Source organism: Trachemys scripta, chromosome 11, assembly GCF_013100865.1.
Source record: "Trachemys scripta elegans isolate TJP31775 chromosome 11, CAS_Tse_1.0, whole genome shotgun sequence".
NCBI lineage: Eukaryota > Metazoa > Chordata > Testudines > Emydidae > Trachemys > Trachemys scripta.
In genome coordinates, this window is record NC_048308.1 from 57713558 (window position 1) to 57729824 (window position 16267).

The 16267-nt window shown below is 38.5% G+C and overlaps 1 protein-coding gene across 1 annotated transcript in view; it reads left to right on the top strand.

Moving 5' to 3' along the window:
* Positions 1 to 16267, top strand: part of NBEAL1 (neurobeachin like 1) — a 150866-nt gene that overhangs the window by 12228 nt on the left and 122371 nt on the right. The window contains 1 exon segment of the mRNA XM_034786588.1: positions 13528 to 13619. Within this exon segment, the coding sequence (XP_034642479.1) occupies positions 13528 to 13619 (92 nt within the window).

Here is a 16267-nt window from a genome sequence, read left to right on the forward strand (position 1 = left end):
TGTGGATCATTGGTATTTTACAAGAATAATACCACCGTGCTCTTATATAGTGCTCAGTGGATCTCAAAGTGCTTTACAAAGGAGGCAAGCATCATTATCCCTATTTTACAGATGAGGAACCTAAGGTACAGGAAGGTGAAATGACTTGTCCAGTGTCATCCAGCAGGCAAGTGGCTGAGCTGAAAATAGAACCTAGGTCTTTTGGATCCCAGTCCACTGCTCTTTCCACTAGGCCACCATAATGTGACTATGGTGGCATTATTCAGATCTGTGTTTTTTATTATCTGGTTTGGGTCTCTTAGGTGATTTCACAGCCATGTACCAACTCCAAAGGTGCAAAGTTGGTGTCTCATCACCAATAAATAAATAGATTTTAAAAAGAGGAGAATTCTTATTTTTACTCAAACAAGATTCTGATTGGTTTTTAAACTGATCTTAGAGTAAGGATTGGCTTGATAAAGAAGATAGTGAGTGAGTGTTTTGGTACTGCTGCACTTCTACCTGTTACTTTCTCCAAACTTCTCCATTAAACACTCATGCCTTTGGAACCTCAGAAATCAGAAAAGTAATTGCGTGTGAGTATCGGCTCTTTAGTGATTATCCAATTGCCTGTCAAAGGTGAGACTAAAAGATAAGTTTTCCTGATTAGCATGTGGAAAAGAGAAGAAATAATACTGAGTTCATTTCTAATATTTTTAAGTGGTACTCTTTGGGTATGTCTACACTACGAAATTAGGTCGATTTAATAGAAGTCGATTTTTTTAGAAATCGATTTGATACAGTCGATTGTGTGTGTCCCCACCAAGTGCATTAAGTCAGCGGTGTGTCCACAGTACCGAGGCTAGCGTTGACTTTCGGAGCGTTGCACTGTGGTAGCTATCCCACAGTTCCCGCAGTCTCTGCCGACCATTGGAATTCTGGGTTGAGCTCCCAATGCCTGATGGGGCAAAAACATTGTCACCGGTGGTTCTGGGTACATGTCATCAGGCCCCCTCCCTTCCTCCCTCCCTCCGTGAAAGCAACGGCAAAAAATAGTTTCTCGCCTTTTTTCCTGGGTTATCCGTGCAGACGACATACCACGGCAAGCATGGAGCCCGCTCAGCTCACTGTCACCGTATGTCTCATGGGTGCTGCTGGCAGACGCGGTATTGCAGTGCTACACAGCAGCATTCCATTGCCTTTCCTTGCAGACGACAGACAGTGCAATACGACTGCTAGCTGTTGTCGTCGTCCCGTGGGTGCTCCTGGCTGACCTCGGTTAGGTTGGTCGGGGGCGCCTGGGCAGACACAGGTGCTCCTGGCCGGCCTCGGTGAGGTCGGTCGGGGGCGCTTGGACAAAAATGGGAATGACTGCAGGTCATTCTCTTCTTTAAGTTTCGTCTAATGGAGATTCAGTCCTGCCTGGAATATCATGTCAGCTGGAGGCTTCTGCCTCAGGCTGCTCTCCCAGTCGGCAGCACCGCACAGTCGCACCTACCCCTTGGTCCCATGGCTCATGAAGCCCAGACAGTAGTAAGGAGCAGTTCAACTATAGGATGACAAGTCCATAATGGTGGTAGAATGTGCCTTTGGACGTTTAAAAACTTGCTGGTGCAGTTAACTGACTCGGTTAGACCTCAGCGAAACTAATATTCCCATCGTTATTACTGCTTGCTGTGTGCTCCACAATATCTGTGAGAGTAAGGGGGAGATATTTATGGTGGGGTGGGAGGTTGAGGCAAATCGCCTGGCCGCTGATTACATGCAGCCAGACACCAGGGCAGTTAGAAGTGCACAGCAGGGTGCACCGTACATTAGAGAAGCTTTGAAAACCAGTTTCATGACTGGCCAGGCTACGGTGTGAAAATTCTGTTTGTTGCTCCTTGATGAAAACCCGCCCCCTTAGTTCACTCTACTTCCCTGTAAGCCAACCACCCTCCCCTCTCCCCTTTGATCTCCGCTTGCAGAGGCAATAAAGTCATTGTTGTTTCAAATTCATACATTTTTTATTAATTCGTTACACAAATGGGGGGATAACTGCCAAGGTAGCCCGGGAGGGGTGGGGGAGGAGGGAAGCACAGCGGCAGGATAGTTGTAGGGCACCCCCTAGAATAGCATGCAGCTTATCATAGAAGCGGCATGTCTGGGGCTCTGACCCGGAACAGCCGTTTGCCCCTCTGGTTCTTTGGTAGGCTTCATGCGGCACTGCTGCGGGTCCCTGTTATAACCTCTGTCCTTCATGCCCTTGGAGATTTTTTTTTCAAATATTCCAGCATTTTGTCTTTTGGAACTGAGTTTGGATAGCACAGATTCGTCTCCCCATACAGCGATCAGATGCAGTACCTCCCGTTCGGACCAGGCTGGAGCTCTTTTGCGATTCTGGGACTCCATGGTCACTTGTGCTGATGAGCTCTGCATGGTCACCTGTGCTGATCAGCTCGCCACGCTGGGCAAACAGGAAATGAAATTCAAAAGTTTGCAGGGCTTTTCCTGTCTACCTGACCAGTGCATCTGAGTTGAGAGTGCTGTCCAGAGCAGTCACAATGGAGCACTCTGGGATAGCTCCCAGAGGCCAATACCGTCGATTGCATCCACACTACCCCAACAGGGTCGATTTCAGCGCCAATCCCCTCATCGGAGAGGAGTACAGAAATTGATTTTAAGAGCCCTTTAAGTTGACAAAAATGGCTTCGTCGTGTGGACGGGTGCAGGGTTAAATCGATCTAACACTGCTAATTTGACCTAAACTCGTAGTGTAGACCAGGGCTTTGTAGTGGTATTTCTTTTTACTTGCTTTATCGAGACTGTAAGTTGTCTTATGTTTTGTTGCAATTCCATGTTAATAAAAAAAATAATTTTAAAAGTTGACCAAAATGCTTGTATGAATTTTAAAAATGCAAGTCAATAAATATTAAACCATGTAAGTCAAAACAGAACTAGTTCAAGATCTGAGCTTAGGCTGTCAGGATTTTTTTTTTTTTTTCCCCCTCCTTCAGCTGATATTAGTAGCCAACTTTAGCTGCTGTTCATTTCAAACTTGGACAAATATTACTTGTAATACTGTAGTGTGTGGGAGCCGTAGTAATATTTTATACTTCTGCTAAGTTGAAGAATAGAAAGTTTTGAACATTTTTTAAAATAAATTTGTGCCCTCTAACACACATCAAAATGAAGGCCACAGAAGGGTCTTACAGTGAGACAGTTCTTTTGTCTTTATAAAATTTTTTCCTAACCCCGCTCCCCCCCCACAAAAAACAGACCCCATGATAAAAGAAAATACCCAAAACTGTTTTAAAGACTATCATAAAATTCTGCTTTAGATAGACAAGTTCAATTAGAATGAAAGCTGTTAGTCTTAGGAGGTGGATTAAGGGAAGATTTTCATATTTAATGCTCTATTTCTATTAATTTTTGTAAGTGTAATTCAATCTTAGTACTGTCTGAATTATTTTAATAATTTAAAAATAATACTCAGGAAAAAATAGTTGCTGCTCTACTTTTGTTGTAAGGGCACCAATAATGAGATACAGTGAAGAGCTTGTTGGGTGAGTAAGCCAAAGTCAACTTTGGAAGATTGAATGACTGAAAAAAGATGCACATACTATTTAACTTCACCCAGGCTCAGTGTTTTGTGACAGCAAGCTAAATTTAATGACTTCAAACAACTGTCTTGTCAGACAAGTCTGACATGCATTCTGAATTGCATGCTGGGGATTTTTGCCTTTAGAGCATGGAATGTGTTAACACTGAAAATAGCCGCAGGCAGATCCAACTTTTGTTTATAGCACTCGGTACCGGTACTTCCTGTATATAACTATAAAAATTGTACCGAACTTTGCTCTTTTAATTCTTCTTGAAGTTTGATTGAAGCACAGTGAAACCTCTACTTTGCTTTTCTTGCAAGTTTCATGAGGTGATCATTGAAATCTAAGTATAGTTAAACCTAAAATCAATTGATTTATGAATAAATGAAAAACTGGAAGAGTATTCAAGGGACACTGTCAATTTGAAACCAGGGTAAATTTTTCAGCAGTGACTAGGTGACTTGATCCTAAGTCCCTCAAGCCCACAGACTTTCAGTGAGATTTAGGAGCCTTAAAAATGAGACTTTTAGGGTTCTGTGTCACTTAGGTCCTTTAAAATTTTTTACACCTAGTCAATTTAAAAAATAAATCAAAAGTAATTTGATGCTACTTTCCTCACCATTTAAAGAAAAAAAAGCCTATTCCTAAAGGAAAATTTTCATTTTCCTGTTGGTCTTCAACTTAGTTCAAAGCTTAACGCTGGATTGCAGTTGGTTTTTCGTATTGTTTGCTTCTGAAAGTTGCCATGTCCTTCAAGAGAGCATAACCTGATAATTCTAGGTACTTTGTGCTTTGTTTGGATTTGTGTTTATAAGATTTCATCATTGAAAGCTTACTTTCCCATTGCATTACTTACCGAGTTTAAGACCTAGAATTTCCCTGCAAATCGAATATAATAGTCAGAATGTATTTACTATTTGTACAGAAGTATTTGCTCACAAAGTGTAACTTTCTATATGGCAGTCTAACATGCTGGCTAACCTGCTTTATTTTGAAGCTGTTTTCTGAAGTAATGGAATGATTGCCTTGGTAAAATATACAATTGACTTCTAAAGCGACCTGTAAGAATGACTGTACTATGATTTGGCAACATTTCTTTTTAAACTATAGCTAGCTTGAATAGTATTACTCCCTTAGGAGACTGTTATAAAATGGAGGCTTAATGTATGCTATTTTGATGGGGGAGGGGAAGTGTGTGTAAAAATATTTGAAAGGAAAGAACAGGAAAACATTTTCATTTCCAGATGATCTGAGATATCTTTTGCTTTAATTGACTTGCGTTTTTTTCAAGATGACTGAATAATGTTGCCATAGTAGCTGTAAAGGCTAATGGCCAAATTCTAATCTTCTTTATCCCTATGCAAACCCATTGAGCTCAAAAGCCTAGAATTAGGCCCTAAGTATTTGTGGTTCGCTTCTTGATCATTATGTAAAGAGCTTAGCACATTTTTGAACCCACTTTTGCTTCCACAACAAGTGAAACATATTTTATAATTGTCTTGCTAAAAACTTAGGTAAATGGATAATTATTTAACTTCCGCTTTCTAATTTAACCTCTTGGAATTCTAAGCCTTAAAAAAATGCTGTAGATGTCTTGAAACTCCTAACAGATATGGAGATATATATTAAATGACTATTGGCGGAATTTTTGAAACATATCCTGCAAACTATGTGAGGTAGTTTTCTTGGTGGTAAATCAGTTGTTTTAGGCCATGGACTTGTGGATTTGAATCCCAAAGATACAAAGAGCTGTGAGATTTTTTTCTTATAAAAATAAATAAAATATTAATCACAGAAAACTTAGCTAAATCTCTTATTTTTGTAGAAGGTTGACCTAATTTGTGTTCTCATCAATTGAACAGTAGTAAGAACAGTAATAAAAAATAAAATAATGAAGTCTGACCAAGTTATAGCTTCTCCATTCCTCCACCTCCAAAGTGCAAATCAAATTCCCTTCTTCCTATTTCAGTTAAGAGTTAAAGTGTGTCTACATTTGGTGAGAAAACTAGTACAAGGACATTGGTTTATACACAGTGGTTTGTATTGTTTCTCTTTGTGATGGTATAGTATACTACCATACAGTTTTTGTCAGGAGAGTGTGGTGCATCTCCACATAGCAGCATTAAATTAATTTATAATGGTTGCCTGAATTACAGATCTAGGCCAACTCCAGATTTCTGCTTGCAAGATGTCAGCAAGGTTTAATTATGGAATGAAAGATAAGTCTTATTCCATGGCTTCTACCACTATTGCTGTTAGCAGAGCCTTTGGGTAACTTTCAGATGTGAGACACTATATTGTGGAAGGGCTGAACCAGTGCGGTGTAATACTTGTTTTCTTGTCTGTAGCGGAAGGGGGATCCATATGACTGTATTGAATTAATTGGACTTGAGCCAAAGATCTTGTCCCAAGTGGCTCAAGCATTTGGTACAGTCAACCCTAATAAAAAACCCCAGGGTGCAAGCCATTGTCCATTTCATATTGAACCTGAGGTGTCCCAACCCTCAGCTCCCCACAGTCCTTACCACAACCTGGTAACATGTGAAAACTACAAACTGCCCTGTCTTCACTAGGATTTTACCTCGTGTTGGTTACCATGTGTTAGTTAACACAAGATAAAACATTCCTTTTTTCCAAGTGAAGACACATCCTAAGGAACCTTGCCTCAACCCCTTTGTAGGGGTGGGACAGAGTAGTAAGGAGTGACACCACAGGAGGACCCTCTCATGTCAATTTCTTAGTGCTGGAAAGGAACAAATTTTCTTGTTTTCTGTTGTTCTTTAGAACTTATAACTGCTTCTCTATTCGCACACTAGATGAATGCTATTACCTCTATGCCAATATGTAACAGTGTTTAGTACTCAAATGCACTTGCCAAGATTCTGGCACATGAACTCCTGCCCACTGTTCTGCTGCTATTTGGTTTACAAATTACATCATGGAAAGAGAGTAAGTGGTGGAAAAATAAAATTACCCCTTCTTCCCCCCTCAAAACCCAAAACCCTTGTGAGGAGGAGGAGAAGAGAAGAAAATGAATGAAGGAGGAATCAGACAGGAAAATATTCTAAAACCACTTTTATTAAATTTTAAATTGGGGGTCAAAATTTACCATAAAATGTCTTTCTGTGCAAGAAGAAACTACTGATATGCAGTGGATGTACACCTAAAGCACAGAAAGGAGTTGATATCCATTAATAAAGTATCTGTTTATATTATGGAAATATAATATCAAAGGAAAGCGAAGACATGGGTATTTTAAAAACACCAAACTCCAACTTTGCAAACCAAGGGATGTCTTCTAAACAAATTGGATGGCCCTCAAGAATCATAAAATCATGGAAATGTAGGTTTGGAAGGGACTTCAAGAGGTCATCTAGTCCATCTCCCCTTATGTAGGGGTAGGGCCAAGTATACCTCTGAAGGTGAGTATTCAGCCCCCATTTCCAGGAGCTCATAGGTTTTATGACTGCTTGACCACTATCCACACTCCCCAGTATGAGTTCAATCTCTTTGGACTGCTCATAATTAAAATTTGTATGACTGGCTGCTCACAACGAGTGTCCATGATGGAGCTGGGCTGATCATGGTTTAGCTACAAGTGTGAAAAAGGAAGAAACTTGACTAGATAGTTTATTTGCCTACACTTTATCCTTCCTTCTTGCCTTGATTTAAGTTGTTTTGTGCTGTCACTTGGATGAAAACCTATAGTTATCTTGGCTCAATGAATGTATCAACACTTATGTACCAAGGAAGATTTCTTTACACCAGTGTTGTGACATACAAGCTCATAATTCTAATGACTGAGAATAATAATTTGGCTTGGAGGGTGAGGAGAGAGATTGTTGAATTAAAAAAAAGTAAGCTACATGTAGTAGACAGATAATATTGTAGCTCTTAGTTTTACCAAAAATATATTAGATATATAATATGTATGTTTAGGAAATAAGTGCCCACTGCTGTGTTAACTGTACCCCCATTACAAGCATTTCACTCGCAAAGATGAATTTAATTCTGTGCATCACAAGTATTAGAATATTTAAATCTGTGGCCCTGTTTAACATCTTTAGCTTTTTTTCTTTTGTGGTGTACATAATCATTTATTTCTTACATACCGGTATTTCATGTCTGGTAACGTTCTCTTTTACTGCTCGTCTGCACTGTTAGTCTTATAAAGGGATTAAAAATTAAGGATAAGGAGCTTTACTTGATTTTTAAGATTGAAGTAGATTGAGAATAAAACAATATCCATTAAAAAGGAACAAAACAGGCATTTAACCTAATTTTTTTCAGACTTCCTTCCCCCACTATCTTTTGATAAACCAAATATGGAGTCTGATATGGAGTTGGTTGCATTACTTGCCCACACTATCACAGAAGTGTACTGTCAACTAAAGATGGAGCTCAGCTGTGTCAACAAATAAATTTATTTGAGAATAATATCGCTTTGGTAATTCGACTTTACATTTCAAAAAGAGCTTATTCATTCCAAGGAAAACATCAGTTCCGCCAGTTGGAAAGTAAATAGATTCAGTTTCTGTGCTAGCAGTGAGCATTATTTTAGTTGTAGGCTAAGCAAATTAAAGAACACATTCATAGCTATAAATGTATGGATTTCCATTTGTAAAGTATCACTCTGTCCCCTCCTAACCAACAAGATACTCTAGTAATTACTGAAATAATGGCTCCCTTTCTCCCTCGTTTCTGTTTGTTGAAGCCTTTACATGCCTGTGACTGTCAATCCATATGTTTGCTGAAAATAATTTGCTGTAGGGTTATTAGAAAATAAATGACTACAGCTTCTACATTTGAAAATTTTGAAACCATATCAAGAAAAGTAAATCTGATATTTCAATAATAGTTTAATCTGAAGCCAGCAACATTTTAAAAACATTTTATGCTATTTTTAGACAATTCTTTTTTGGATGTTGGTATGTCTGAATTCCTGTCCATCATTTACTTTTGGTTGTCTATATATTCAACTTCTCAAGTCTACAGTTGCCTGCACTGGCCCCATCTAGGAGAGATGGATACCATGGTGGATTGATTTAAATCGTCAATCTTAATCATAATTTTAATCAAAAAGCAGGATTGAAACCTTGATTTAAATAATTGATTTTAATTTTGTTATGCATTTGTACTTTTTAGTTATTTTTCTAAAGAGAGTTCATTCTCATTGGTTGGTATATCCATTTAAAACATGTAGATTTGCAAAGAAATATGGATTTACACTGTTTGTTGGTAGTTTTTGCTAATCAGGAAGATACACTATTAGGGTTACCATACGTCCGGATTTTCCCGGACATGTCCAACTTTTTGGTCCTCAAATCTCCGTCCGTGAGGAATTTCCAAAAAGCCGAACATGTCCGGGAAAATAGGGAGGCATGGTAAGGGGACCCCGAGTGAGAATGGCTGCAGCAAAGCCAAAACTAGCAACTCCTCTGATCTGCTGGGGCACGGAGGCGGCGGCGGCATCCGAGCGTGCAGCCGCCTCCTCCCTGGGCTCCAACTTTCCCGGCTCCCGCCACTATCCACCGTGGCGGGGGCCAAAGCAACTTCCCCAGCGCAGCAGCAGCTGGAGTCCGGGGGGTGGGAGGGAGGAGGGGGAATTTGGGGTGCTCGGGAAGGGGGCGGAGTTGGGGCGGGGACTTCGGGGAAGGGGTTGGAATGGGGGCGGGGCCGGGGCCCTCGTGGCGTGTCCTCTTTTTTCACTGTTTAAATATGGCACACCTATACGCTATGCAGTATTTATATACATGTATCCAAGCAATTATATAGCTTAATTTACATTTATTCAGAGTCTTAATTTTTACTCTCATGTTAGAAAATGGTCAGAGGCGTTTCTTATTTAATAGATTATTTTTTTTTACTCATTTGTGTCAAGCTGCCTTTAGATGGAAATTGGAATTCAATTAAAAATACATAAAAACAGCACTTAAATGTTTTTTTTATTAGATAAATGAAACTACCTTAAATGTGATGGATACATAAGGGAAAATGTTTATCAAAACATGCTTTGCATTTAAAACTAACTTATTTATTAAATGAAGGAATTACTAATGCTGGTAAATTGAGCTAATTATGTATCTGGTTTCCACATCCATCAAGTTTTTAGAACCAGTAGATCTCATTCTTTTCCACCCATATATTGGAAACAGAAAGTAAGCTTCTTTTTTTTTTTTTTTTTTTAACTCTGAGTCAGTTTCTCAACTTCGAATGAACTAGTTCAGACGAAAAAAAAATTCTTTCTGTATCTGCAAAAAAGGCTACTGCCATCAAAAACTGGTTTATCACTTCAACAAACTCTGGGTTCAGGTGCTTAGCCAGTGACTTCCAACATTTCAGTGGTTTGACTTTCTTTAAAACTTGGACAGCAAACATATATTAATTGAATGGTTGATCTCCAGCCCTGACTTATTGTGTTTGACACGACTGATAGTTAGATGCCGATGTCATAGCAGCATCTACCCAAGTACTTTGTATTGAGAATATTGGCAAGAAAATGAGGTGGCGTAAGTGAATCTACTTCTCCATTGCCTGCAATTTAACTTTATTGTTGGGTATTTCTTTCTACTGTTTCTTGACATTTTTTTCCAAATTTCAATAGCATTGTAATAGAGCAGCTATCTTTTTGTAATTTGTCTAAAGTGATGGAAATAGATTTCAGTATATCATGATAGCTTGACCAGCTTAGAACATATTAAAATATGCATAGCTTTGTCTACACTAGGCTATTAGAATATAATGAATACTTATAAAACACCTCTAAATTGTACTTTAGAGAGAGCCTGAGGAGGAGCATTGGAAAGGGAAAAGTGAGTATTTTTCAGATGGGAGTAGGAGTGGGGAGATAGTGGAAAGGAACTGAGAGGGTTGAGTGAAAAAGGGAGAGCCTGAGAGTGATCAGCTAAAAAAGAGAAAGTGAGATTGGGAGGAAGGGAGGGAGAAGGGGATAAGAAGAGCCAACGAGATGGGAAGGAAGAACAAAATGTAATGCAAGGAGAAAGCAGAAGGAGAGGGAAGGAAAGATTGAAGAACAGACATTGGAGGTTGGGGGGAGGGGGAGAGGAAGGAAAAGGCCTGTCTATATATCACAGCACTGCACTTTAAATCATATTGTGGCCTCCTTCAGGGCACCCCACTCAGGTCTCAGGCCCCTTAGCCATCACCTGATTCAGAATGGGAACCTGTGTTCCTCGCTCTCCAGACCTGGGGATTTAGACTGCAATTCCTTCTGCAATTCACTGTGGTCATTTTAGCAAGTCTGAGTTTAGTTCAGGACCTTCCATCCTATTCTCTCCCAATGACAGGGTTAACCAGTGACCAGCCAGCCTTCATAATGCTTTTGTTCTGAATAAATACTTTGTTTTATAGAGAAAATGTATCTTGAAAATGATTAACAGCTTATGTGCCTGCCTGTTTTAGGAGGTGTCACCCATCTGTTAGGGGTTTGGGATTAGAAAGAGATGTCCATACTGCAAATGTTACTTATGGAGAAAGGCTTTCTCAATGAGGAAGGCTTTGTAGCATTTCCTACAGATGGACAGACTGGATTTGCCCGATCTCCTCTGGAAGATTATTCTATAGCTGTATCCCATTGACTCAGAATGTTTTGTCTCCCACTATACATGCTTCACCCTGAGCTTTTTGATCTGTGTTGTCAGAGAAGTGCAGCTGTTGCAAAAATGGAATAGAGTATCGGAAAAGCGAACAAGAAGGCAGAACAAAAATAAGTTGAATGCCAAAATTTTATGATAAATAATATGTGAATGTTTGAATTTACACTTTGTGTATGTCTAGATATTGCCAAAGCATCTCTGCCAGGGAAGGCTTATCTCTGGTTCATCAGTTTACTTCTGAAAAATCATTTTTTTTGCCTTTTGAAATGCGTGTACACCAAATGACAGATATTCTGACAAGCTTTCCAAGGGGACACTACTTCCAACATTTCTGTCAAGGTTACCTCCCTCTTTCCCTCTGCAAACTACTCACTTTGAACCCTGCAGTGTAAGGGAGGAATGTAGAGGGAGATAGGAATGTATGGGAGGGGGGAGCTTTAGTGACATCGCCCACTGAAATGCCAGCAACCATTAATACAGCCCTTAGTGGTGCCCTGAGAATGGAATTTGGCCTCTAGTCAAAAGATAGTGAATGTCACTAATATGCTCTAACGAGATAAACAAGTTTTTGTTTCTCTGCTAGTCCCAGGTCTACTTCTTTCCATGCTGTTGTGCAGGTAGTGACTAATTTGTAAATTGCATGTGAATGGATCTTTTAAAAAGAGAAACAAACAAGCCAAAGGCTCCTGTTTTTCTGGGAGTGATTCACCACCTAGTATTAGGGGGTAGCCGTGTTAGTCTTTATCCACAAAAACAACAAGGAGTCTGGTGGCACCTTAAAGACTAACAGATTTATTTGAGCATAAGCTTTCATGGGTAAAAAAATCTCTGAAGTGAGTTTTTTTGCCCACGAAAGCTTATGCCCAAATAAATCTGTTAGTCTTTAAGGTGCCACCGGACTCCTTGTTGTTTTTACCATCCAGTATTGGTATATAGTGTGATTTTTTTTTTCTTTTTTGCTTTAAAATATGCTACCAATGAGTCTTTAATGCCTTTACACAAAAAACTTTGTCCATAAGATACTGAAACAAGGATGCCTTTCCAAGCCCCACACTGGGCCCTTAGTGCGCATATCCTTAAACCACGTGAGATGGGAGAGAAATAGCAGCCTCCTTGGGGGCCAGTCCTTGCCCAGTGCACAAAGACTCGTTCTGAGGTGGTAACTAGGGGAGCAGTGTCAGCAGGAGCTGGGCTTGAGAGAGAGGTATCTTCAGAACCCCTGGACATCTATCTGTGATACAGGCGATGGTTGGCTGATGTCATGTTAGTTCTAATTTACTAACGTGATGTCAACCAGTCGTTACTTTGATCACTTGGTCTTTCCACTCACCCTTTGTCTTGTCTATTTAGATTATAAGGTCTTTGTAGCAGGGATGGTTTTACTATTTGTACAGCACCCAGCACAGTCGTGATAGTAGTCTTTTGGGTGCTATAATAAAGAACAAAAAATAATTCATGTTCAGACTGACCCCCTTATTGCCAGGAGATGAAATACACTTTTCCATATTTTTCATTGTTGTATTTGTAATAGAGATCACTCCCCAATGTGGTGTTCATGGTATGAAGTTATATACGGTGCACGTGTTATACATTTTTTATTCCATATATGATCCTTTGCATGGTTATTGCTGGAATACAGGACAATTTGAGTCCTATATTGAGTTGATACAGAAAGTGGGATATGGGGCAAAAAAAAAAAAGTTGCTTTAAGGAATGTAAGAGTCTAGTGCAGGGGTTCTCAAAGTTTTGTACTGGTGATCCCTTTCACATAGCAAGCCTCTGAGTGCAACCCCCCTTATACATTAAAAAACACTTTTAAATATATTTAATACCATTATAAATGCTGGAGGCAAAGTGGGGTTTGGGGTGGAGGCTGACATAATAATAACCTTGTGACCCCCTGAAGGGTCCCGACCCCCAGTTTGAGAACCCCTGGTCTAGTGTCATCCTAATTAATTCTAGTGCAAAATACAGAGCATTTTATTTAAATCTCTTTAGTAAGTATATGTTGATTTTAAAAAAAAGTTAGCATCTTTTAGGAAGCTGACAACCACTGGAGAGTATTTGAGGCTTGTTATAGAATGTCTAAAATATTTTGTTTGAAATTGATACCAGGAAGCAGCAAAGTACTAAAATGGATGTGTAACCAATTGGAAAGAGCTCAATTTAGTTGAGAATTTCGGATGAAAATCTTTTGGTTTGGGCCAAAAATTTAATTTTCCCCATCAAAGCTTTTTTTAAGTAATATTTTTAAATGTTTTCTTGTAGATAATACCATTTCTCATACAATTCTGTAGATCATCAGTAAACATAACAATTTTTCTTAATGTGTTCCTTTCACTTTACAGAAAGACCCAGATTATTTGCAGCTTTGGCTGGACAGTTTTGTTTCTAGCTATGAACAATTTCTGGATGTGGACTTCGAGAAGCTTCCCACAAGGTATGTAGAAATTCAGATCTGCTCATCTTGTGTTTGATACCTGGCTCTGTTCTGGGCTCCAAATCCTGTTTAAAATATATATTATAAAATGGTTTGTTCCACGCCAGTATTTCTTGACTGGCACTCACAGTCTCATTCTTTAAAGGTCAAATTTGGGTTGCTAATGATGAAACTAGGTAAACAGTGGTATTTGCATCAAACCAGGAAATGGCATCAACATAAATTTGTTTTTGTTAGCAGAAATTTACTTATTACAGCTCTTTGTACGTTACTGAAATAAGTATTCTGCAGTAAGCCTGGTGCATGAAATAATATTTTGGTGGTTTAAAAGAATATATAAGGGAAAGATCTGGATAGTAGATATAGTTTTGCAATTTAATCTCTGGGATTATTTTAATATTAAGGATGAGATAAAATTCTAAATTTGACTAATATAGTTGAAAAAATGTGAAAATAAGTTGCTTCTTTACTTGTCTGCGTAGACCTTAGTACAGGCTTTTGTATATTGTCCTGCAACAGCAGTGTTACCAGCCCCAAGCATTGACAAATCATGAGATGGATTTGAAGCATGAGATTTTAAAATATAATAAATGTTTGGTTCTTTTATGCCTTCTAGTTTTTGAGCCTTCAGGGTTCATGTTCTCAAGCTTTACTTCACAGCCATGAGGGCTAGATTTTTTTTTTTTTTTTTTTTTTACTGAAAGCATGGCTTTAGGAACTAGGGCTTTTAAGAAAAACCAAATACTGTGCGACTCAGGGTAAAAATCATGACAGTTGGCCATAGTACTGTAGTCAATATTACACTGTCTTAAGTGATAGTGATGAATGCAGAGAATGAGGCTCCCTGTACTGTGGTTCTGGTCCTAAATCCATTACTATCAATGTTGGATCAGGTTTCATTTAGGTATTAGCAGTGTCCACAATTGTTGCAAGGAAACATTGAACCCTGAAATTGGGTCCTAGCATCTTAAAAGTGTACTTTTTCTTAGCTATGTGTAATAATACTTTTCTCAGTGAATATAATATATTCATATAGAATTGATTATATCCAATTTATAACAAAAACTAAAAATGTTCTGTTTTGTATTGCATAGTCTGTAAGTTTTGCTTTGGTGAGGCAAAAATGTATCCTCATAGGGTTGTATTTTTTGCCTAGAAAGTGCATAACTTCGAAATTGTCATTTTATAACATTAAGTTTAGTATGAGAAATGTTAACAGTGGAATAACTGGACTAAATTAGAAGTGTTCGGAAGTGTTTATCAACTACAGAATTGTTTTTATTTTTCAATAGCAACATGGCAGAAGATTAAAAAGAAAAAACATAAACCTAAAGATAAACTGTGCAAAAACAATGACATTGTCTTCATTGTTCAGAGTGATAGTTTCAAGAGCTCAATATAAAATCTGGTATTTTGCTGAGATTAATGACAGGATTAGTAGTGTGACCTAAAAGAGTAGGACTGTATAGGATTGGACTCATTTTGTAACAGATGTAGAGAGAAAATGTCTAGCCAAAATAAGGGAGAGGGCAGGTGACTATTGTGTTTTGATGGCCAGAAATAAATATCCTATTATGAGACAGTTTATGTTCATTTTAACAATAAATCAGTTTCTGTCCCTGATTGCGCTTAGATATAATCACATTTGGTGACATCCTTCTGGACTTATTTTGTCATACATTATAAATTGTTGTAACTTTGATTGTGCAGGATTTCAAAGAGAAGAAATACGAAAGATTCAGAAACAAATAATTCAAAATAAATATGGAGATATCACTTTATAATCTGCACATTACACCATGACATTCACTTGTACCAAAGCTAATCTCTAATTTGTGTCCCGGAGTTGGTTCACCTTTATGCATTTTAATCAAAAGCTAATTCTCCCTTCGATTCTGGAAGTGGTTGTGTTCTGCAAGCTGAAATGAGGAATTGTTGAGGGAGAGAAAGATGCTATGTGTACTTTCATCTGATAGGATCTCAAAATGCTTTATGGCTACTGCATATGCATGCAGCACTTGATAGACATTTCTGAGTGAAAGGCAGCTGAGAATGAGTGTTGCTAAACAGGGCAGGGAGAGGAAATTTTGAACAAACGAAGGCACCCTACTTTAATGAAAAATGCCATGGGATTTATGTTCATGAAGAGAATATGGGATTTCAATTTTATCAGCCAAAACACAGCTGACTTCATGGAACTCTAATTTACTTGTCTCTGAGGCGTGAAGGAGTGACTTGGCACTACTGAGATTTGCATCTAAATAGGTAATACCACAAGTGGGTCTGATTATAAGAACATCTTTTTCTGCACATACAAAATTTAAAAGGAAATATATTTTTATGCCAAGTTTGGGAACCTGAAAAATCACATTTTGTGTAATACATATCTCAAAAAACTGTGAATTAATTTGTTCTGGAAGTGTGGATAAAACATATATGGTAAGGTATTATAGGCCAGAGAAAGAACTATTGGTTGTAGAGTTGGTCTTCTTTTGCAGCCCCATTCCTCAGCACGATTGCTACCTATAGTTTTTTATAGTGTTTTGTCTAGTTTAGATTTAAGTGTTTCAAGCAGTGGGTTTTATACCACTTCCATTGGGAAGATGAGTACTCAGCAGTATAATAGATCTGTTGACATCTGTGTACAT